The sequence below is a fragment of the Herpailurus yagouaroundi genome, unplaced genomic scaffold (genome assembly GCF_014898765.1).
Source record: "Herpailurus yagouaroundi ecotype Mexico unplaced genomic scaffold, PumYag 194, whole genome shotgun sequence".
In the NCBI taxonomy this organism is placed as follows: domain Eukaryota; kingdom Metazoa; phylum Chordata; class Mammalia; order Carnivora; family Felidae; genus Herpailurus; species Herpailurus yagouaroundi.
Window position 1 is genome coordinate 6,504,814 of NW_024412425.1, and position 24,349 is coordinate 6,529,162.

General features: G+C 42.1%; 1 protein-coding gene across 5 annotated transcripts in view; it reads right to left on the reverse strand.

Moving 5' to 3' along the window:
* The window catches only part of TDRD12 (tudor domain containing 12), a 70,658-nt gene that overhangs the window by 26,659 nt on the left and 19,650 nt on the right, over positions 1-24,349 (reverse strand). For 4 of the 5 annotated variants that reach the window (XM_040446236.1, XM_040446237.1, XM_040446238.1 and 1 more), the window contains exons 7-19: positions 23,522-23,711; positions 22,649-22,741; positions 13,856-13,953; positions 12,980-13,056; positions 9,962-10,042; positions 8,123-8,183; positions 7,428-7,535; positions 5,555-5,740; positions 3,831-3,987; positions 3,242-3,369; positions 1,650-1,841; positions 1,271-1,399; positions 279-396 (exon numbers count right to left, since the gene is read on the reverse strand). In XM_040446236.1, the coding sequence (XP_040302170.1) occupies positions 279-396; positions 1,271-1,399; positions 1,650-1,841; positions 3,242-3,369; positions 3,831-3,987; positions 5,555-5,740; positions 7,428-7,535; positions 8,123-8,183; positions 9,962-10,042; positions 12,980-13,056; positions 13,856-13,953; positions 22,649-22,741; positions 23,522-23,711 (1,618 nt within the window). The remainder of the gene's footprint in view (positions 1-278; positions 397-1,270; positions 1,400-1,649; positions 1,842-3,241; positions 3,370-3,830; positions 3,988-5,554; positions 5,741-7,427; positions 7,536-8,122; positions 8,184-9,961; positions 10,043-12,979; positions 13,057-13,855; positions 13,954-22,648; positions 22,742-23,521; positions 23,712-24,349) is intronic. The other variant, XM_040446240.1, reaches the window with a different exon arrangement.

Below are 24,349 nucleotides of genomic sequence, written 5' to 3' on the forward strand. Positions count from 1 at the left end.
ACGAGATGGTGGCCCTCAACCTGCAGCCCCAGGGACAACGTCTGCGCTAAGGGCTGCTGTCTTCTGCCACGAGTGCTCCGGGGGCCCCCGCATGTGCCTCAACACCAAAATCTTAGTGGAGTTTAACTTTCATTTTGAGATTGACGTTACTAATAAATTCTCAGGAGATCTGCGAAGTGATGAGAAATTTGGAGACGAGATATTCAAATAAGCTGAAGACATGATTCCCATTGGCTCAGCAGCCTTCTCTAAACATAAGTAGAAATTCAAACACTTACCTAATACAACATGAGAGCCAGAACTTAACTTCTTCTTCCACTGTTCTAAAACACTTTTTAAATTAAAAACCGTTTCTTTATGCATTTTCAAGCAAAATATTGAACTGCTTTCTACTACCTAAAGATGAAACCAAATAAGCCAGTTCACAGTCAGGAACATAAGCTTAAAGTTAACTGTTCCATCAATAATTACCAGTATAAAACATTTAAAATTATCTGTGAGGGTATTATCTCATCAATCCACTAATTGTAAGAACAAGATGATTGTAAGTTTAAATAAATGTATTTCTAAAATTCTACAGTTTGTATCTAAAAGCTTGCTCAACTGAAACAAACATTATTTTGCCAAAACCATTTTCCTTCCTTTTAAGTAATGCGCGCATACATAGATGTGTGTATTTATACACGTGGATATACATGTATACACACACACAGACACCAAATTTATGTGCCAACACACATCACATCTTTTCACAAGACCTCCAGTTCATCATTGCTGAAAGGTGGATATACTGATTCTTGTATTTTAATTTGTATTTGGCTTCATTTACACATTTTAGTATTAACTTATGTATAATTAGATTAATTAAGTAAATCTGTAGACAATTTATTTGGTTTTTCCAGCCATATGATGCTATCTCTTGGTGTTACTGTCTCTGGTTTTTCAAACAGAGGCTACAGAAGACGCTGGCATTTCTTCGTGAATGGGATCCTTTTAAGGACAAAGCACAAAGCACCCTCCTTGGGGAATGTCTGCTTCCATGGAAAGGATGGTCCCACCTACTTAGCTCCTCCCTCCAGGCCCCCCCAGCACCCCCCAACCCCTGCTGTCCTTTCTCACTGCTGTCTATTCTCTGCAGCACCAGCCACCTCCTCCTCTGACTGATACACTTGTACGGTTTTATTCCCCTGGCAAATATTTAACTACCTGGTAATTCTCTGATGATTTTGAGATTCAATCATGGTTTAAACAAAAAATACAGAAGGCTCACCTTACACACGATTTCTGTTTCAGCTACAGAACCGGTGAAGATCAAGGTCTTTTGTGCTTGACTTGGAATGAAATCTAGAGTCTGGAGTAAAGTAGAGGTTTTTTCACATTCCAGGCAAAGGTGCACTACCTGGTAACGAAAGACAGAAACAGTGTGGTTTTAAACACATTCCAGGTGCCCCAGCTTCACTTTTCATCGCTAAGTTAGGATTTTAACAGAAAACAACGTATAGAACGACAATATAGATCTAAATACACGATTATAGACTCGTGTAGATGAAAGCTGCAAAGTTTTACTTTTATTAAGCCATGAAATGGAGGCTACCTGCTTGTGTTCCTCAGCCCTTGACCGCCCTCACCCCACACCCACGAGCCCGCACCTGCTGGACGCTGCCATAGAGAGCAGCCTCTTCCATGGCCGTGACCACAACGTAGGGGTCATTCATGAACTCTTTCATCAACTGTTCTATATGTCTGCTCCAATGAACTCCAACGGCAACAATCTGATGTGGTGCAGATTCCCTTTCTTCAACGTCAATGTTTTTTTTAAAGTTATCTAATATAGCGAACATCTAAAAAAGTGAGTATAATTGATTTCGTTTTTATTTCAAAAGGGAATAATAGTTGGTTGACAGGAACATAAGTGGTAAAGAACTGCACACTTTCTGTTCTCGGAGTGGAGAAGGCCTTTCCAAAGAAAAGAAGAAAACTACAAAGGAGAGAATGTTAAGTATAAACAAAATCAAAACACAAACGGTATCTGGGTAAAACGCGTGTGACATATGCAACCAAGAATTAATATCCTTACATAAAAAGCTCTACAAATGGACTAGAAAAAGGTGATCCTGCCAAGAGAAAATAAGCAGAGAAAATGAACAAGCAGTTCACACAAGAACAGTAGGAGTGGCCGGTATACAAGTCAGCCAGGAAGTACAGATTACGCTCACGAGACACCATATGTAACGAGGAGACTGGAAATGAAAGCCGGTCCAAGCCGGACCACTGCTGGGGGCCCCAGGGCATGTGGTGTGGTGGCGCATTGTCCATGGGAGCGTAAATTGGTCTCTGCTTTCAGAAAGGCAACTATATGATGCAGTATTCTGGATATTAGTTTTGCAAATAAGAACTGAGGCTTTAGAGGCATTCAGAAACCCTGCACAGGCCACACAGTCAGCAAGTAACAAAGCCCAGACTTGAACCTGGGGGTGTCCTTGCTCCCAAATGAAATGCTTGTGGTCATCGTGTTATGCTGTGCCCAAGAAATGCCTTCTTATAAGAATTCAGAGTCTCTGATCCATTAATCCCCTTCCTAGGAATTCATCCTAAGGGAAAAACATGCAAGAAAGATGTATGTTCTTTAGACACACACACACACACACACACACACACACACACACACACACTGCTAAATGTCCAAAAATAAGACCATTTAAAAAATTATGTTACACCCACAGGACTCCCTATGTCCAGTGAACAATCGTGCGGTAGAATAATTACTAATAATACTCATGATGCTGCTTACTGGAAAATGCGAGTCATAAACTAGCCATAAAATAAGGCCTGATGTTGTTAGTTGTAGGTACTGACACAGGAATTACTCCAAAACAGTAAGAGTGATTGCTCTGAGTGTCCGACTACGGACGCTGGGGTTTTTCAAGTACTCTTCTCTGTATCCCAAATTTTCTAAAATAAAACCTATTGCTTCCATAATCGCAAAAATATCGGTATTGTAGAAAACCTCTCTGGAAAAGAATTTTTGCTCCTCAAAGAGAACTTTAAAATTTGGGAAGACAATTTCAGACAAATTTTCTTTCTCCACAATGATCAAAGTTCTAAAGGGAAAACTTTTTTAGATGAACTGGCTTCCTCCCCAACTAGACGCTTTTCCAGATTCCTAAAAGCAGGTGAGACTTTCATCATATATAGATCTATTTCCAAGTGATAATGACATCTCGATGGACACCATACTTACTTCTTCGTTAGCTTCAAAGAATAATACTTCCACCTCATCCAAAATGAGGTGACAGAGTCTGAGAAATAACAAGCTCTGATACTGGAGAAGTCTCAGGAGGCTGTGCGGTGTCGTCACAATTATGTCACCTACGTTTAAGAAAAATTAACACTTCAGATTTTTCACAGGTTTTTCCAACATTTCCTTTGCTAAGATGCCACACGCTTTGTAGAACTGCCGTCTAAGGACACAAAACCTTGGGTTTTCTTGCTCACGTGGGTGCGGCCCGCCCGTCCAGGCTAACACCTGTCTGTATCTGGTTAAATACCTGGGCACCCACCAGGTTTCGTGCTCCTCGAGGGCAGGGGGTGGGAGTTTAGTCAACATCTGACAGGAGATAGTCGATAAACAGTTGATAAGTGAATGAAATCATGTCGTTTTTCAGTGAAACGGCTGTAAGCCAAGAGCGCCTTCGCCCACCAGGCCCACCCGTAACCCACAGTGCGGTCTGGACCGGTGATGACTGTGGCTGCATCATCACACACGCCTGCCTGGCAGGGCTCCGCTGTGCTCTGCAGGGAAAACCAAACAGCTTGAAGAGGATGCTTACAAGCCCTTGGAAGCTTCATGTTTTTGGCTTCATCTTTGTGGAGTCCGATTGTTAACAGCACTGGGTGAAGAGGCCTGGGGGACATGCCATAGTCCCCCAGTAATTCAAAAATAAACTGGGCCTTTTTCCACCCAGGGCACACGATGACTGCCAGAGGCTGCGAAGACAAACAAATTCACATAATCTTGGACAAAAGTTAGGAATTGAACAGAGTATATGCACAGCATGCAGAACATCTCTTTCTACAGAGTAAGCAATACGTAAATTTTTTTTCTGTCTCCATTGTCATGTAGGTCAGAAAAGATATGATTAAAACAGATTTAGACACATTGACTCAGGTTTTCCTAGGGCTTATACTAAGCATGTCACAAGTATTTCGTTTTTTCTTTAAAACACTCTTTCAGGGTAGGACCTACTATTACCTCATTTCTCAGATGAGGAGTCTGAGGCACAGAGAGGTAAAGTTAGTTGTCCAAGGCTGCACAGCTAATACATGGTAGCAATAGGATCTGAACCCAGGCGGTCTGGCCCCAGAGCTCCTGCTCCTAAGTACCAGGGGAAATAACTGCCCCCTGAACGGGGCCTTGAAAAGATTAACATCTCTTCCTTAGGAGATTAAGTTTGCTACAGCAGCGTGTGACCCCTGACCTCCACCATCCCATAGTTCTCTCCTGAAGGTGCACCGCCTGCCCAACACCCTCCTGGACACACGGCGTCAATTTGCCGAAGACAAGAACAATTCTCCCCTTTCCTTTACGTAGATCCAGTGGGGGCCAGCTTCCGGGCGGCAGGTGTGAAAGCAGGCTGGCCATGGAGACGTGGAGAAAGCAGAAGGAATGAGAGGCAAGACCCGGACATAACTTCTGACCAGCCAGGGTTCTATTCGAGAACAATCAACATCTCGTCCATAGGGGTCAACCACTAACTGAGGGATGTAGATGTTTAAACCAACACATAATAACTTAGTACAGAAAAGGAAATCATTAAAATGACACGACGTGGCAGAATCAGAAAAATGAGCATCTCTTCTAAGCACGACTGGTCCTTTCTTACTGCCAGTTTTCACCATTCTGCTGAGTAACGGAACCATCCATAGCACAGCCTCTGAGACAGGTCTGAGACAGAGGTGCTCCGTGCCAGAGTCCCCCTGACCACCCAGACCCCGAGAGCAGGTGTCACTACCCCACCATCCCCTATGCCCACACCCCATTTCTCTCCTTTCCACCACCTGCAGATTCCTGCATACAGGAAAACAAAAGATTACACAACAGTGGGGGGTGTTCGGAAATAATTAAGAGAATATGGGACGAGATGACAGGAAAACCTAAACTCTAATCCCATTTCTTGTCAACTTCTCAGCTGTTCAGCATCTCTACCAGTAACTTTTCATGACGCTAATTTTCTCATCCATGAAGTGGTGAAAACCATACCTGGCCCATCTCACACAGTTACCATGACAGCTAGAGGAATTTAATCAGTGAAGTAAGTTTATAAGCTATACATCCATCCCTAAAAGCCAGAAATCTCTTGGCAGCCAATGGCCATCATGGGACTTCAAGGTGAGACTCACTGTCGGAGTCAATGACTCTGATAAGTTCCTGTCCTCTCATGGAAATCAAATGAGTAATGTAATGCAAACTTCACCAAAGGTTAGGTTAAACTTAAAACCTTAAAAATAAATTTTTAAGCCATTTTACCGTGAAACAAAATCGTCTCCAACTTACTCCGTTTCTGCTCGGCAAAGACTTGTAGCAGCCCCCCGTTTGCAGAATCGTAAGGAGTGGCGGAAGGTACAGCAGAGGGTCATTTCCGCAGTGAGAAATGACCACCACGTCACAGCCCCTCGCTATGGGAGGCCAAGAGTAGGATTCAGTGTGGCTAGGTCCCGGAAACTTGTTTCTTTGGAGAGCCTACAAAACACCAACAACCGAAACCCCACAAATAAAGCACAGACCACAAAAACTCCCATCTCTTTGCTCACTTCACCCCCAACAGCCACTATACGTTCGCTCAATCTGGTATTTTCTAACGCCTAACTTGACAAGTCCCCCTGAATCTTTTCTCAGCGCCAAACTCTTGCCATGAGGCACTTGCTTTCCTGGGCTCCAAATCAAAAGGTTTGAACAGGCATTCCATGGACTGATCAGGTGCTTGGAGCTTGTCAGAGCAAGGACATGGCTTCTCCTCCTCCTAATAATAATCTTGAGTATACCACCTTCACTTACAAAGTTTGTTTTAAATTTTTTAATGTTTCTGTATTTTTTAGAGAGAGACAGAGCGCAAGCGAGGGAGGGGCAGAGAGAGATAGGGAGACACAGAATCGGAAACAGGCTCCAAGCTCTGAGCTGTCAGCACAGAGCCCAACGCGGGGCTTGAACTCACGGACCACGAGATCATGACCTGAGCCGAAGTCAGACACTTAACAGACTGAACCACCCAGGCACCCTGTAACATTTTCTTGACTGCCTACAGTTTGTTTCCTTCAGAATTCCTTTTGGTCTTTTCAAAAAAAGCATTTTGTTTTTAGGCGGGAGCTTTCTTCAAATGCCCACGGATCCCGGATGTGTGTTTGCACGGAGTAGGAGCACTAAAAGCTGACTGAAGACACATGGGCCGGGCAGAGCTCGCTCCAAGGAGCATCACAGCCCTGCAGGAAGCCAGGGCAGTAAGAAGGCAGTTTTACTGGAAGAATTCCAAACAGCATCATCTGAAGGGCACTTCTAGATCGTCCAAGTTCCCTGCTGAGAGGCTGGCTGGGGATTCTCAGGAAGCAGAAGAGGGAAGTTCAGTACCCCCCACTTTGCTCCTTCCTCTGCTAGTCAGCCACACTCCGCTTCCCGTTCTCCATCTTCTGGAAGCCTGTGGAAATCCCTAGGCCACTAAAGGCTTCACTCCTATTTTAATTCCTCCTCCTGGTTTTAGTTTTTCCTTCTTCTTCTTCTTCTTCTTCTTCTTCTTCTTCTTCTTTTTTTTTTTTTTTTGAATCCAGAAGAAAATAGATTAACACATACAATTGATGGCAGGTCTCTACAACAGTTCTGAAAAGAACACTTGGAAGTAATCTTGTAACTGCCCTGGCAACTTGCCCTTCTAAGCACCTTGGCAGAGACACATTTGAAAACTTATTTCAGAAAAGCAGTAAGAGTTATACAGTGGTTTCTCCACAAAAGAATTCTTCACTTATAAGGCGATAACCTGAACTTCAGAATAACTGAGGGGCACCTGGTGGCTCAGTCGGTTGAGCGTCCGACTTCGTCTCAGGTCATGATCTCACGGTCCGTGAGTTCGAGCCCCGTGTCGGGCTCTGGGCTGACAGCTCAGAGCCTGGAGGCCGCTTCAGATTCTGTGTCTCCTTCTCTCTCTGCCCCGCCCCTGCTCGCGCTCTGGCTCTGTCTCTCAAAAATAAATAAACGTAAAAAAAAAAAAAAAAAAAAAAAGAATAAATGAGACATCAGTAATAAAAAAGAAAAGCTGAAGAGAGAATTTCAAAAGCAAAGAAATTATTCAAGTGCAGCCTTGGAACTGTTTATTAAAAATCCTCCTGTGTTACAACAGGTCAGTATTCCTTTGTGAGTGCAGATTCGGGAGCATTTTTACCTTTTTCATGTCAGCCGAAAGTGGCGACGTGTCAACCGACAAGCAAGGCTCGATCTTGTTCCGGAGCACAGCAAACGGCTGCGGGGACCCCGACCGAAGCTTCTGCAGCTAAGACAGCAGCCCATTAGATGCCCCACCCCCGGCACACGAGGTCAACCACTTTACGGGAAGGAGGGAGATGCCAGGGTCTGACTGCAATGTCAAAGTCTAGGTACATGTGCTTATCAAAACCCAAAATTAAAATTAAATTAAAATGAAAAAAGGAACAATTCTTCTAAAACAGTAACTCACTGGAGAAATTCTAAAGGGATGTTCTCAGGTAGAGTCCCCCACCTAAAGGGGTTTCTCTTCTAGTCTCAAATCCAGATGAGGAAGGAGAGGGATTTAAAGAGTAAACAGTTGGGGCGCCTGGGTGGCGCAGTCGGTTAAGCGGCCGACTTCAGCCAGGTCACGATCTCGCGGTCCGCGAGTTCGAGCCCCGCGTCGGGCTCTGGCCTGATGGCTCAGAGCCTGGAGCCTGTTTCTGGTTCTGTGTCTCCCTCTCTCTCTGCCCCTCCCCCGTTCATGCTCTGTCTCTCTCTGTCCCAAAAATAAATAAACGTTGAAAAAAAAAATTTAAAAAAAAAAAAATAATAAAAAAAATAAAGAGTAAACAGTTGGTTTTGATTTTTAATTTTTTTTTAGGGTTGTAATACCTTCTGAAGATCAGAGATTCCATCAGTTCTCAAAGGATCAGGATGTAAAAACTGCAGTAATCTATAAAATAGTTAAAAGGACAATTTGAAGAAAAAAAGTTTTATTTATATTTCCTCAACTGACTTATTTATATTTATTTATATTTATTATTTCCTCGACTGACTTATAATTTTAAATCTTCCTTGACAGAAGTAAAATGAAATATATAGTTGGCCCCCAAGCAACCTGGGTTTGAACTGTGCACATCCTCTTCTACGTGGACTATTTACAGTACATTAATGAGAATGCATTTTCTCTGATGATTTTAACATTTTCTTTTCTCTAGCTTTATATTACTGTAAGAATACAGTATATAACACAGATAACCTACAAATAAATACGTGTTAACTGGCTGTGTTATTAGTAAGGCTTCTGGTCAACAGTAGGCTATGTGGAGTTGAGCTCGGGGGAGTCAAAGTTATACACAGACTTTGAACTGTGTGGCTGGTTGACACTCCTAACCCCATGTCTGTTCAAGGGTCACTTGTATATCCCAAGGCATAGCTGTGAAATTACTGCTTTATCCTGTTTTTCCCTGTTTATTGTGATACGAAGGCCACAGAGGTCATGCCGGTACCGTGCTTGCCCCCGAACTCCGACCCCCAGACTACGGACAGTGTCGCCAATCCCAGGGGCACTTATTCTGAACAAGGAGAAAGACTGCATGATCACTAGGTCACCTCCTGTTGCTGCTGCCTCCTCCCTTCTTTGCTGTGATCTTAAACCACTTTAAGTTTCCCTGGAACACGGAGGAACTGTTGGAATAACTGACAGGTCTAATCAATGAGTTCTAAGTAAAGGGCATTTAGCCCAAGAGAAGATACAACCCTCCGATACAAAAATAAAAGGCAACAGAGTATCTCAGGGTTAATTTATTAACTATAATTTAATGTAATCAAAGGAATGAGCAGCACGGATAATTCAAGGTCTCCTGTTCCAGGGAAAACCACCACGTGCGACCCACGGCTTGCAGGTATCAGGGTGGAGGGATGCCCATGGCCTTCGGGACATCAACACAGGGGCACTAACAGCCACCCCCACATCTGTGGGCCCCAGGGCAGCCTTTGGAGCCCCCGGGCCCGGAGCTGTGTGTGGAGCGCTCCTGCTGGGTAAGAGGGTGTTACGGGGCCCAAGGGTGGGCTCTGGGAGGCGGGCACAGTCAACACCCTTTCCCCAGGCATCCCAGGCCAATCAGTGGATACAGTGCGCCTGACCCACTTCTGAACGGTCGTAAATTCCTTGTCACTCTGGTGGCTTCAGAGCAGCCAGTTACTTGGAGTATAAGGGTGTTTTCAGGCTGGGGTGGTGAGAAATCGTAAAAATGGGTAGGAAAACGTTTTGTGGAGTAAATAAGTATAAAATGAAGTCACAACTCTATTATTAACTTGTTGGTGAATACTCTGTGAATCTGGCAAGACAAAAAACCCCACAAAAACTCAGTTCCATGCTGCAAAAGAGTAGCTTCTCCGGCAGGTGGAAGGCCTCTTTACCACAGAGAAGTGGGAAGAAAGCAAACGTTAATCCATATAAAATCGACGGCCCCAAAGATCAACCGTATCTGATTTGTTTCTTAAAACAGTTTACTTCATCAAGAGGACGAGGAAGGGGAGGCAAAAAAAAACCCCAAAAAAACAAAAAAAAAAAAACCTTCAAAGTTAGTTACACATGCAAACAGTGCGTGTATATTTTCTAAGTGGGATCACAGGTTTGAATAATAAAATTATACGTAAATTCCTCCTGCTTATAATTGCATTACAATTACTTCGATAAAAAGTGCAGACCAAGGAAAAAACTCATACTTCACACAGCCATTCTTCTCATTGTGTTCTTTCTTCTCGGCCAACCTGAGTGGCTTCTTACTTGGCTTCTGACATAAAGTGCTAGAAACCAAAAAACATTCATTAGAATCTCTGAGCCCATTAACTCCAATCCTGAAAATGCCTTTCTTTTCGGGGAGAAAACTCACCAAGGAGCACTGAGGAGTGAGTTGCTCCACATACATAGATTTATTTCTGTGCGAACTGCTGCTTAGCCCTAAGCATCGTCTAAGGATGAAGGCCCCACTGGCGCACAGCCTGTGTCTCCACAGGCCAGGAACTCCACAGGAAGTACAGAATCACAGGGAGAGAAGTCAAAACGTGCAAACCACCAAAATCATGGAGAGCTCCCTGGGCTTTTACCTTCCCATCTCCTGGCGCTGGCCCGAGGCTGGCCTGAGATGCAGAATTGCACAGTGGATGCCAACACCAAACACTGAGAGAAACCTTCTATTTCAAGCCAGAGAAGGAGCCATTCGCCAGACAGGGTAATCTCGACTGATTTTCTCTTGTCCCTTTTTCTCTCCCAACCCTGTCCCAAGGCCGGTTCCAATCAGGCAGCTGCAGTGGCAGAGGCAGCACCAGTACCCCAAACCCCGGGGGGAAACCCCCTCCCACTTCCTCTAGAGGATCTGGGAAACGGGACCTGTAGTCCAAAGATGCAGGGGAAACCTTCATCTTTTTCCTCTCCTGTTTCTGCTGCTGTTTTGCCCCATGAGTGGCCTTAAACACACAGAACTGCATGGCCATTTCTCCACGAAAAGCAATCTACCTGGACAGAGGCCCGGGGACAGGGCCTCTAGAGCATCTAGAAAATGGTGAATGTGGGGCGCCTGGGTGGCGCAGTCGGTTGGGCGTCCGACTTCAGCCAGGTCACGATCTCGCGGTCCGGGAGTTCGAGCCCCGCGTCGGGCTCTGGGCTGATGGCTCAGAGCCTGGAGCCTGTTTCCGATTCTGTGTCTCCCTCTCTCTCTGCCCCTCCCCCGTTCATGCTCTGTCTCTCTCTCTCTGTCCCAAAAATAAATAAACGTTGAAAAAAAAAAATTTAAAAAAAAAAAAAAAAAGAAAATGGTGAATGTGAGGAAAATCCCGGAAAAAAGAGAGAGTGTACCAGAGGGAGGGCATTCCCCATTTCTACTTATGACCCAACACGAGCTGGGCTTGCCCCAAGTTGAGCATATTCAGAACAGATGGAAAACAGAGTAGCAGTCACCACCCACAGAAACTGAGACAGAATCTGTGGCCTGAACAAAGGGAGTTGCTGACTTCCTGCTAAAATAAACAACAAAAACAACAAGGTCAACATTCTCCAGAGGATTTAAAAAGAAATCAGTCTCACACTATAATATTCAAAATATCCAGAACAGAGTACACAATACACAAAGAATCAGGAAAACCAGATCAATTGTCAAGGGAAAAGATTATCAGTAGGTATGACCCCCAAGATGACTCAGAAATGGGAATTGTCATATACTATTATAACCACGGTCCATAAGAGAAGGAGGGGTGAGCACTCCTAAGTGGAACGATAAAAGTTATCAACAAAGACTTGAAAAAATATATTTAAAAAAGGCAGGTGGGGGGGTGCCTGGGTGGCTCAGTCAGTTAAGCATCTGACTTTGGCTCAGGTCATGATCTCACTGTCTATGAGTTCAAGCCCCACGTAGGGCTCTGTGCTGACAGCTCCGAGCCTGGAGCCTGCTTCGAATTCTGTGTCTCCCTCTCTCTCTGCCCCTCCCCTGCTCGCATTCTGTCTCTGTCTCTGTCTCTCTCAAAAATAAATAAGCATTATTAAAATCTTTTTAAGTTCTCAGCAAAGAAATATAAACTATAAAAAAATTTCAAGTGAAAATTTTAGAACTGAAAAATACATCAAATTTAAAAGTTCACCAGATGGTGAAATTCAGCAGGATGGAGATAAAACAAGACTGAATTAAGTTAAAGATAGATCAGAAGAATTATTAATCTGAAGAACAGCAAGAAAAAAAGGTTGAAAAAAAATGAGCACAGTCTCAGGGACCTTTTGGACAGTATCAAAAAGTGTGACATTTGTCTCATCAGGGTCTCAAAAGGAGAGGAGAAAGAGACGGGTGGGTGCAGAAAAACTATCTGTGCAATAGCAGCCGCACACGCTCCAAATCTGATGAAAGACAGAAACTTACAAATGAAAAACCATAATGAGCCCCGAACATGAGAAACAGGAGGGAAACTACACCCATGCACATCATAATTAAATTGCTCAAACCAGAAACAGAGAAAATCTCAAAAGCAGTCAAAGGAAAAAGACGTGTTGCAAACACAGGAACAACGAAAAAGGTGACAGGAGGATTTGCAACGGGAACGATGCGGCAAGCAGAGAGTACAGCAGTATCTTTAAAACACAGGGGGGGAGGGGCGCCTGGGTGGCGCAGTCGGTTAAGCGGCCGACTTCAGCCAGGTCACGATCTCGAGGTCCGGGAGTTCGAGCCCCGCATCAGGCTCTGGGCTGATGGCTCAGAGCCTGGAGCCTGTTTCCGATTCTGTGTCTCCCTCTCTCTCTGCCCCTCCCCCGTTCATGCTATGTCTCTCTCTGTCGCAAAAATAAATAAATGTTGAAAAAAAAAATTTTTTAATAAAAAATAAAAAAAATAAAACACGGGGGGGGGGGAAAATTCATCAGCCTAGAATCTATACCTAGCAAAAATACTTTTTTTCAAAACCAAAGCTGAAATAATTTTTCCAGACATACAAACACTGAGAAGAATTCATTATCAGCAGACTCACAATGCAAGATAATAGTGAAGGAAGTCCTTCAGGGAAAAGGCAAATGATGCCAGATGGAAATCTGGATCCACACAAAGAGTGAAAAGCACTGATAGTAACTACGAAGGTAAATCAAAACTTCCAGGGCCAGTCTTTATTGAAATTGGCTCCTTTCCTATCATCAATCTTACAGAACACTGTGTAAGACAGTATTACATTTATGTATCTATCCAATTACACTGAATTTTCAAATCATACCTTGCTGCCGGTGTATCTGGCTCAGCGTATATGGTTATTCCCTTCTTCGTTGGCCAGTACGCTGAAGATTCAGCATACTGTAAAAAAAAGAATACGTATGCAAGCAAGATATATATTCTTTTTTTTAAACAATTTTTAAATTATTTTTTAACGTTTATTTATTTTTGAGACAGAGAGAGACAGAGCATGAACGGGGGAGGGTCAGAGAAAGAGGGACACACAGCATCCGAAACAGGCTCCAGGCTCTGAGCTGTCAGCACGGAGCCCGATGCAGGGCTCGAACTCCCAGACTGTGAGCCGAAGTCGGACGCTCAACCGACTGAGCCACCCAGGCGCCCCAAGATATATATTCTTAAGGAACCAAAATTCCATGGGAACTACTCTCACAACAACCATCCCAGATAATTTTCAGGCAACACAGACACAGAGAGACAAAAAACTGGAAAACTGGGGGGATTATGCCATTGCTATAACCACTAAAGTGTCCAAGTAGCAAGCAGCTGGCACTTCAGATACTCAGTATTTCAAATGTCCTGTAATTATTTCACTTGTCTTCTCAAAGGAACTGGAAGGACGGGTTAGACTTACTTAACTATTAGAATGTCCCGTAATCTCAGGTTTTCACACCCTTGCTAAATGAGCATAAACACCCAATTCTGTACAGAAGCCACGAGGCCAGGAACAAGGAAGCTGCAGTTATCTTGTTCTTTAGAAACAGAGCAAATTCACAAACTGTATTTTTTCCTGAAAAAATCACTATCATAGCCAAGGATTTCTTACTAGAAAATATATTTTTGGTTCCTAGATTTCAAAGGAGACTATTCTAAAATTAACATTATATGAACTTTGCATCTAATGAGTATTTAAAAACACAACCTTATTTATATCTTTCAAAGAGATGCGCTGTTGTTTCATTTCAGATTTTTTTTTAGGTGAACCTCTCAATGAATCCATATTACATTTTACACTTTTATCTGCAAAATAAAAAGTGATAAAAGAGGTTAGAAAGTACTATTAATAGAAAATAGGACACAAAGGAGTAGAATTTTTACCATACTATTTTAAAATCTTAATACATGAAATTATTATAGAATAGGGTTTTACACTGAACCTTGAGGGTATTAAATTTTTAAAATCTTGTTTCAACCCTTATCACATAAAAAAAAAAGTTTAAATAATTCTTCTACTGGCTTACTAACAATTGAACATAATTTACTTTCCCCACTTGGTGGACTATATTTTTCGAAGAGGGCCACAACATATCCCCCAACACATTTGCTCTTCTTAAGAGTGTGACGCTAACACCTGTCCCATTAACAGATGGGCTCTGTATTCCCTTCTCATGAGCCTGGGGGATGGGGAGCTGTAAACGACACAGAAGTGGTGTTATGAGACTTCCAAAGCTAGACAGCGAAAACGCCACATACTAATGACCACTTCTCCTAGATGCTTTTTTTTTTTTATATATGAAATTGTCAAATTGGTTTCCATACAACACCCAGTGCTCATCCCAACAGGTGCCCTCCTCAAAACCATCACCCACCCTTCCTTCCCTCCCACCCCCATCAACCCTCAGTTTGTTCTCAGTTTTTAAGTCTCTTATATTTCAGCTCCGTCCCTCTCTAGCCTTTTTTTTTCCTTCCCCTCCCCCACAGTCTTCTGTTAAGTTTCTCAGGATCCACATAATAATGAAAACATATGCTATCTGTCTTTCTCTGTATGACTTATTTCACTTAGCGTAACACTCTCCAGTTCTATCCACGTTGCTACAAAAGGGCATATTTCATTCTTTCTCATTGCCACGTAGTACTCCATTGTGTATATAAACCACAATTTCTTTATCCATTCATCAGTTAATGGATCTTTAGGCTCTTTCCATAATTTGGCTACTGCTGAAAGTGCTGCTATAAACATTGGGGTACAAGTGCCCCTATGCATCAGCACTCCTGTATCCCTTGGGTAAATTCCTAGCAGTGCTATTGCTGGGTCATAGGGTAGGTCTATTTTTAATTTTCTGAGGAACCTCCCCACTGCTTTCCAGAGCGGCTGCACCAATTTGCATTCCCACCAACAGTGCAAGAGGGTTCCCGTTTCTCCACATCCTCTCCAGCATCTATAGTCTCCTGATTTGTTCATTTTAGCCACTCTGGCGTGAGGTGGTATCTGAGTGTGGTTTTGATTTGTATTTCCCTGATGAGGAGCGACATTGAGCATCTTTTTACGTGCTTGTTGGCCATCTGGATGTCTTCTTTAGAGAAGTGTCTATTCACGTTTCCTGCCCATTTCTTCACTGGATTGTTTTTTGGGTGTGGAGTTTGGTGAGCTCTCTATAGATTTTGGATACTAGCCTTTTGTCTGATATGTCATTTGCAAATATCTTTTCCCATTCCATTGGTTGCCTTTTAGTTTTGTTGATTGTTTCCTTTGCAGTGCAGAAGCTTTTTATCTTCATGAGGTCCCAATAGTTCATTTTTGCTTTTAATTCCCTTGCCTTTGGGGATGTGTCAAGTAAAAAATTGCTGCGGCTGAGGTCAGAGAAGTTTTTTCCTGCTTTCTCCTCTAGGGCTTTGATGGTTTCCTGTCTCACATTCAGGTCCTTTATCCATTTTGAGTTTGTTTTTGTGAATGGTATAAGAAAGTGGTCTAGTTTCATCCTTCTACATGTTGCTGTCCAGTTCTCCCAGCACCATTTGTTAAAGAGACTGTCTTTTTTCTGTTGGATATTCTTTCCTGCTTTGTCAAAGATTAGTTGGCCATACTTTTGTGGTCTAGTTCTGGGGTTTCTATTCTATTCCATTGGTCTATGTGTCTGTTTTTGTGCCAATACCATGCTGTCTTGATGATTACAGCTTTGTAGTAGAGGCTAAAGTCTGGGATTGTGGTGCCTCCCACTTTGGTCTTCTTCTTCAAAATTACTTTGGCTATTCAGGGTCTTTTGTGGTTCCATACAAATTTTAGGATTGCTTGTTCTAGCTTCGAGAAGATTGCTGGTTCAATTTTTATTGGGATTGTACTGAATGTGTAGATAGCTTTGGGTAGTATTGACATTTTAACATTTATTCTTCCAATCCATGAGCACGGCATGTTTTTCCATTTCTTTATATCTTCTTCAATTTCCTTCATAAGCTTTCTATAGTTTTCAGCATACAGATATTTTACATCTTTGGTGAGGTTTATTCCTAGGTATTTTATGCTTCTTGGTGCAACTGTGAATGGGATCAGTTTTTTGATTTGTCTTTCTCTCGCTTCATTATTAGTGTATAAGAATGTGACTGATTTCTGTACATTGATTTTGTATGCTGAGATTTTGCTGAATTCATGTATGAGTTCTAGCAGACTTTTGGTGGAGTCTATCGCATTTTCCATGTATATCACGTCATCTGCAAAAAGTGAAAGCTTAACTTCATCTTTGCCAATTTTGATGCCTTTGATTTCCTTTTGTTGTCTGATTGCTGATGCTAGAACTTCCAACACTATGTTAAACAACAGCAGTGAGTGTGGACATCCCTGTTGTGTTCCTGATCTCAGGGAGAAAGCTCTCAGTTTTTCCCCATTGAGGATGATATTAGCTGTGGGCTTTTCATAAATGGCTTTTATGATGTTTAAGTACGTTCCTTCTATCCCGACTTTCTCGAGGGTTTTTATTAAGAAAGGATGTGAGTTTTGTCAAATGCTTTTTCTGCACCGATTGACAGGATCATATGGTTCTTATCTTTTCTTTTATTAATGTGATGTATCACGTTGATTGATCTGCAAATGTTGAACCAGCCCTGCAGCCCAGGAATGAATCCCACTTGATCATGGTGAATAATTCTTTTTATATGCTGTTGGATTCGATTTGCTAGTATCTTATTGAGAATTTTTGCATCCATATTCATCAGGGATATATATTGGCCTGTAGTTCTCTTTTTTTGCTGGGTCTCTGTCTGGTTTAGGAATCAAAGTAATGCTGGCTTCACAGAATGAGTCTGGAAGTTTTCCTTCCCTTTCTATTTCTTGGAACAGCTTGAGAAGGATAGGTATTATCTCTGCTTTAAATATCTGGTAGAATTCCCCTTGGAAGCCATCTGGTCCTGGACTCTTACTTGTAGGAGATTTTTGGTAACTGATTCAATTTCTTCGCTGGTTCTGGGTCTGTTCAAGTTTTCTATTTCTTCCTGTTTGAGTTTTGGAAGTGTGTGGGTGCTCAGGAATTTGTCCATTTCTTCCAGGTTGTCCAGTTTGTTGGCATATAGTTTTTCATAGTCTTCCCTGATAATTGCTTGTTATTTCTGAGGGATTGATTGTAATAATTCCATTTTCATTCATGATTTTATCTATTTGGGTCATCTCCCTTTTCTTTTTGAGAAGCCTGGCTAGAGGTTTAACCATTTTGCTTATTTTTTCAAAAAACCAACTCTTGGTTTCGTTGATCTGCTCTACAGTTTTTTTAGATTCTATATTGTTTATTTCTGCTCTAATCTTTATTATTTCTCTTCTTCTGCTGGGTTTGGGGTGTCTTTGGTATTCTGCTTCTATTTCTTTTAGGTGTGCTGTTAGATTTTGTATTTGGGATTTTTCTTGTTTCTTGAGATAGGCCTGGATTGCAATGTAATTTCCTCTCAGGACTGCCTTCGCTGCATCCCAAAGCGTTTGGATTCTTGTATTCTCATTTTCATTTGTTTCCATATATTTTTTCATTTCTTCTCTAATTGCCTGGTTGCCCCGTTCATTCTTTAGTAGGGCGTTCTTTAACCTCCATGCTTTTGGAGGTTTTCCAGACTTTTTCCTGTGGTTCATTTCAAGCTTCATAGCATTGTGGTTTGAAAGTGTGCATGGTATGATCTCAATTCTTTTATACTTACAAAGGGCTGTTTTGTGACCCAGTATGTGATCTATCTGGGAGAATGTTCCATGTGCACTTGAGAAAAAAGTATATTCTGTTGCTTAAATATATCTGTCAAGTCCATCTGATCCAATGTATCATTCAGGGCCCCTGTTTCTTTATTGATCCTAAGTCTAGATGATCTATCTATTACTCTAAGTGGAGTATTAAAATCCCCTGCAATTACCACATTCTTATCAGTAAGATTGCTTACGTTTGTGATTGTTTTATATATTTGGGGGCTCCTGTATTCGGCACATAGACATTTATAATTGTTAGCTCTTCCTGATGGATAGACCCTGTGATTATTATATAATGCCCTTCTTCCTCTCTTGTTACAGCCTTTAATTTAAAATCTAGTTTGTCTGATATAAGTATGGCTACTCCAGCTTTCTTCTGACTTCCAGTAGCATGATGATAGTTCTCCATCCCCTCACTTTCAATCTGAAGGTGTCCTCAGGTCTAAAATGAGTCTCTTGTAGACAGCAAATAAATAGGTCTTGTTTTTTTTATCCATTCTGATACCCTAGGTCTTTTGGTTGGAGCATTTAGTCCATTTACATTCAGTGTTAGTACAGAAAGATACGGGTTTAGAGTCATTGTGATGTCTGTAGGTTTCATGCTTGTAGTGATGTCTCTGGTACTTTGTGGTCTTTGCAACATTTCACTCACAGAATCCCCCTTAGGATCTCTTGTAGGGCTGGTTTAGTGGTGATGTATTCCTTCAGTTTTTGTTTGTTTGGGAAGACCTTTATCTCTCCTTCTATTCTGAATGACAGACTTGCTGGATAAAGGATTCTCGGTTGCCTATTTTTTCTGCTCATCACATTGAAGATTTCCTGCCATTCCTTTCTGGCCTACCAAGTTTCAGTAGATAGGTCTGTCACTAGTCTTATCATTCTCCCTTTATATGTTTATCCTTAGCTGCTTTCAGAATTTTCTCTTTATCCTTGTATTTTGCCAGTTTCACTATGGTATGTCGTGCAGAAGATCGATTCAAGTTACGTCTGAAGGGAGTTCTCTGTGCCTCTTGGATTTCAATGCCTTTTTCTTCCCCAGATCAGGGAAGTTCTCAGCTATGATTTGTTCAAGTATACCTTCAGCCCCATTCTCTCTCTCTTTTCCTCTTCTGGAATTCCTATCATACGGATATTGTTGCATTTGATTGCATCACTTAGTTCTCTAATTTTCCCCTCATACTCCTGGGGTTTTTTTTATCTTTTTCTCAGTTTCCTCTTTTTCCATAATTTTATATTCTAATTCACCTATTCTCTCCTCTGCCTCTTCAATCCAAGCTGTGGTCACCTCCATTTTACCTTGCACCTCATTTACAGCATTTTTTAGCTCCTCATGACTATTTCTTAGTCCCTTGATCTCTGTAGCAATAGATTCTCTGCTGTCCTGTATACTTTTTTCAAGCCCAGCGATTAATTTTATGACTGTTATTCTAAATTATGGTTCTGTTATATTGCTTAAATCGTTTTTGATCAATTCATTAGCTGTCGCTACTTCCTGGAGTTCCTTTTGAGGAGAATTCTTCCGTTTCATCACTTTCGATAGTCCCTGGGGTGGCACGGAACTGCAGGGCACATATATAAAATACACATATAAAATACAGGTGTAAACATACATAGGCACATGTACACATACTCCTCAGCTCCGTCCATGGAAGGGCCTGGGCGCAGTAACACCCCAACAGAAACGAACACCCCTAGCTCCCAGATCTTGGTTTCAAAATGCCACTCTCCATGAAAAAAAGCCAGGGCAACTTGGAGAAATGGTGGATTCCACGGTTTCGAATAGGAATCGACACTAACATGAATTAATGAATAAAAAGGAATGACATACTTATGCTTCATGATAGCTGCCTACAAAGTATTTACATGGTGAAGAGTAGCTTTCAGTGGAGAAGCCTGGCAGACGCTACCTTAATTAAGCAATCAAAGGATACAATTCATCAGTCATGGGACAAATCAAAGTTTTATGTCACCTGGTAAGATGGGATAAGCTGAACACAGCATCCTCTTTTGAGGTATCCCTGCCACAGGTGCATCAGCTGAATCTTATGACAAAAACACCCACTACAATTGAGAGACAGTCTACAAAACGACTGGTCTATAGTCTTCAAAGGTGTCAAGGTCATGAGAGTCAAGGGAAGACTTGAGAAACTATTCCAGGCTGAAGGAGAAGGAGACGTAATCGCCCAAGCACAATAAAGAATGGCGAGCCACACCCTCTGCCATAAAGAAATGGCAGGACGAGTGGCCAAACCTGAATGGTGCCTGAGGCTTACATGATCACGATATGTCAATGTTAATTTTCTGATTTTTCTGGCTGTATTGTGAATATCTTTGTGAATACCTTTGTTTCTAGGAAAAACACACTCAAGTACTGGGGAGCGATCCAGTCAGCAACTTAATTCTCACGTGCTTTTGAAAGAGACTTCTCTGTCAAGCTCTCTAACTTTTCTGTAAGTCTTTGATTATCCTAAAATAAAAATCTCACTGAGAAAATGGATGTAAGCCCCATGAAAACAGAGACCTGTTTCCTTCCCTGAGTCCCTAGAATAGTCCTGACACCTAAGTGGTAATGACCATCTGATGAATAAATACACATGGATCAGGGGTGTGAGCTAGTCTGTCACCGAAGTCAAGACAGTCTGTCTAGAACTGATAAGCCTAGAAATAGTAAATTAATCATAACTGTTTCAAAATTTGGAGACAACTGCCAAAATAAATAGCTAAGGGGTAAGATAAAGGCTTGCCTCTAATGAATGGCCTAGGGTGAGGAGAGGTTGGAAAGAGAAAATAACTTTCCATTACTCCTGTACTATTTGACTGTTTAAGCAAGTATTAACAAAGTATTGTACTTTCATTTAAAAAATGTAAGGCAACTTCAAGGACAAGTACCAAAAATTAATTAAAATACAATTGAGGGACGTCTGGGTGGTTCAGTTGGTTAAACTTCTGACTTTGGCTCAGGTCACGAGCTCATGGTTCATGAGTTCGAGCCCTGTGTTATGCTCTGCGCTGACAGCTCAGAGCCTCAAGCCTGCTTCAGATTCTGTCTCCCTCTCTCTCTGCCTCTCCCCTGCTCATACTCTCTCTCAAATAAACAAACAAACAAACAAACTTAAAAAAAAATACAGTTGAAATACCACCTCACTATGATCACAGGGAAAAGGAAATCTTTGCTTGGACAAGTAATATCTAATAATTTTGTTTTTCACATGACAACCAGTGACATCTCACATTAGCATTTCTTTAGTTTACCATCAATCTTTTCCTTTTCAAAGACATGCATAGTCCATTACAACACTGACTACAATAAGGAAAAAATGGGAAACTGTTATTGTCCGGCAATCTGGGGCTACTTAAAACAACAATGATCTATTCATATGACGGAAAGCTGTGCAGTGATTAAGCATAATGTCAAATGCCTGGTATTTTCCTACTCTGGTAGAAATGGGCACATATTTTTACTTCCATTTGTATTTCTTCCATCAGTAAAAGGGGCTCCTTTCAGCAGGAATTCTCATCTGGGACCCCAGCAGGAAGCACATCACAACACGGGGTGGGGGCCACGTGTGCCCGAGTCTGCCACAGGCCAGGCGCTGGGCCACATACGCTCTGTATGGGAGTAATGGATGGGAACCGTGCCTCTCCATGACACATAGGAGGGAGGGCCACTGATAACCCTCTCACGTCACAGCTCATACCTTTAACCCACATGATCCTGGACACATCTGACCTAGAAAGAAGTTCACCCATATGTTAACCAAAACAGTACACAGAAGTTATGTGTAGTAGAATCCCATTTCTGTAAGATAAAAATGGTATACACAATCTCACAACTGGACACTCTGGAAAGAAAGACTCTGGAAACTCCTTAGTAAGTGGCTATTAAATATTTTTTTTTCAACGTTTATTTATTTTTGGGACAGAGAGAGACAGAGCATGAACGGGGGAGGGGCAGAGAGAGAGGGAGACACAGAATCGGAAACAGGCTCCAGGCTCTGAGCCATCAGCCCAGAGCCCAACGCGGGGCTCGAACTCCCAGACCGCGAGATCGTGACCTGGCTGAAGTCGGACGCTTAACCGACTGCGCCACCCAGGCGCCCCAGTAAGTGGCTATTAAAGATGGCAGGTTTTTAAAACTCTGCATATCTGGATTTCTCTATGATAAACAACATTACTGAAGTAATTAAAAATAACGCTAAATGTAGGGAATCACTTCATTGGCCACAGCTTTAACTTAGTTGAGGTTTACAATGTACATGCATGAAACAACACTCCCATAGGTGTACATGTGCCTGATGTAAGAGGGAGTAAGTGGTGGAGGCATTGCCACAGGGGGTGAGCCAAGAATCAAAGAAGCTGGCAGATTCCGCTCTTGTCCAACATTTCCAACCCATTATGTACCTTGGAGACAGGGAATTAAAGACCGGGTATTTTCACCCTCACAAATGCCACTCATTTTTAGGTGAGCTGCTGCTTAAAAATTGCTCATAAACCCATATGTATACTCAGAGAACAAATAATAATCACTGGTGTGGGGCTGGGCTTGAAAAAATCAGTTTTACGCAGAACGCCTCTTATACATGCTCTTTACATTACAATAAAATCCTCTAAGTAGGGACTGCACGGCAAATGATCTCTGCCAGCTTCTACATCATACACGGGTTCCATGAAATTAAGAGAAAGAGAGAAAATTACCATAGCCCTTCTACACAACCCTTAATACTCTTTAGATAGTTGAGTGTTCTTTTACGCTGCCTATGAAATGCCACAAGCAAGTAAACTTACCCAGGATCACAGCAGTTGGCCCAAGGTCACCAACAACACCCTTGGGCCATGGATGCTGAAGAGACTGAGCCAGAAAAGTTAAACCATGTGAATCTGATGGAAAGAACACAATTCAGGATTAAAGCATGAAATAAACCCAAACTACAAATGCAAATTCACTGGCCTACTATTTCAGCTCTCGCTTTTGCTGGAAGGTCAGGGGGGACCTAACTTGGGGCAGGAAAGCAGAGTGAAGGAGCTAAGGAAAACGGAATTGAGAGAGAAACATTTAAAATTATTTCCACTGTCCGTCACAGACTCTTCTCAGATTTCCCTGCTAATAAATAGCTCTTTTAAAATGTGTCTAAAATGGGGCGCCTGGGTGGCTCAGCACGTTAAGCATCCGACTTCGGCTCAGGTCATGATCTCACAGTTCGTGGGTTTGAGCCCTGCATCAGGCTCTGTGCTGACAGCTCAGAGCCTGGAACCTGTTTCAGATTCTGTGTCTCCTTCTCTCTCTGCCCCTCCCCTGCTCACGCTTTGTCTAAGATAAACATAAAAAAAAAAAAATTAAAAGTGTCTAAAATGGTAGGCATATGACCTTGTTTTAATGATATCTTTAAATTATGAATTTGTGGACTTCTGAAAATGTACTTCCATGTTAATAAGAAATGGAGAACAGTTTTTCCTGGTCTCATAAAAACAAACATCCTGTTGATAGGACCTCAAAACGTGCCACAAAATCACTAGGATTAAAGTTAAAATATTAAATTCAGAGTCCGAGTCTCTGCCTCCGTATAGGGAAAGTATGCACAGCTTACATCAGTTCAGTAAGATTCACACAAATAAGACAATTAAAAAAAAAAAAACCCGTATCGATGAGGATGCACTCACTTTCCATTCCCTGAGAATCTTTTCCTTGCAAAAACATTGGCCAAAGAGTAAGCGCTGGATTGAGTTTACTGGAAAAGGATGCAGACTTTCTATTCAATCGTGGTTTCTCTACAGAATGAAGGTTTTTATTCTCCTTGGGTGATATGTAACGAGCAAAGTTCTTCGCAACCAGATCATCATTAACACAGACCTGCACAATTTTGGACGTTTCATGAATGAGACAAATAGAGTCAAGTAAGGGACTGTTCAGAAAATATCCCCAACTTGACCCCAAATTTCAACCTTCAGAAAAAATTATTTTATAGGACATAATTTGATAGAAACCAATTTCTTGAGTTTTGCCCTGATGATGATGAACTAGGTATTTCTGACCAGCCCACCTGATAAGGAAAACAGTAAGAACCTGCACAAAATATAAGAAGGATCTTCTTGAAAGCACTGGAGAGCTAACATGACTTTGCCAAGCAGAGATCTGGGGGCTTGGCAAGACAAAGCACAAATCATCAAAGGAAAAACTGACAGGAGCGCCTGGGTGGGTCAGTTAGTCATGATCTCACGGTCCATGGGAGTCCGGCTCTGTGCTGACAGTGTGGAGCCTGCTTGGGATTCTGTCTCTGCCCATCCCCTGCTTGTGCACACAGACACGCACACATTCTCTCTCTCTAAAAATAAAGAAACTTTAAAATAAACTTTAAGAAGGAGAAACTGATAAGTAAGACTTCATCAAAATTTAAATTTTATGCTTCTCAAAAGATACTGTTAACAGATAAAGAGCAGGGGCACCTGGGCGGCTCAGTTGGTTAAGTGTCCGACTCTTAATTGCGGCTC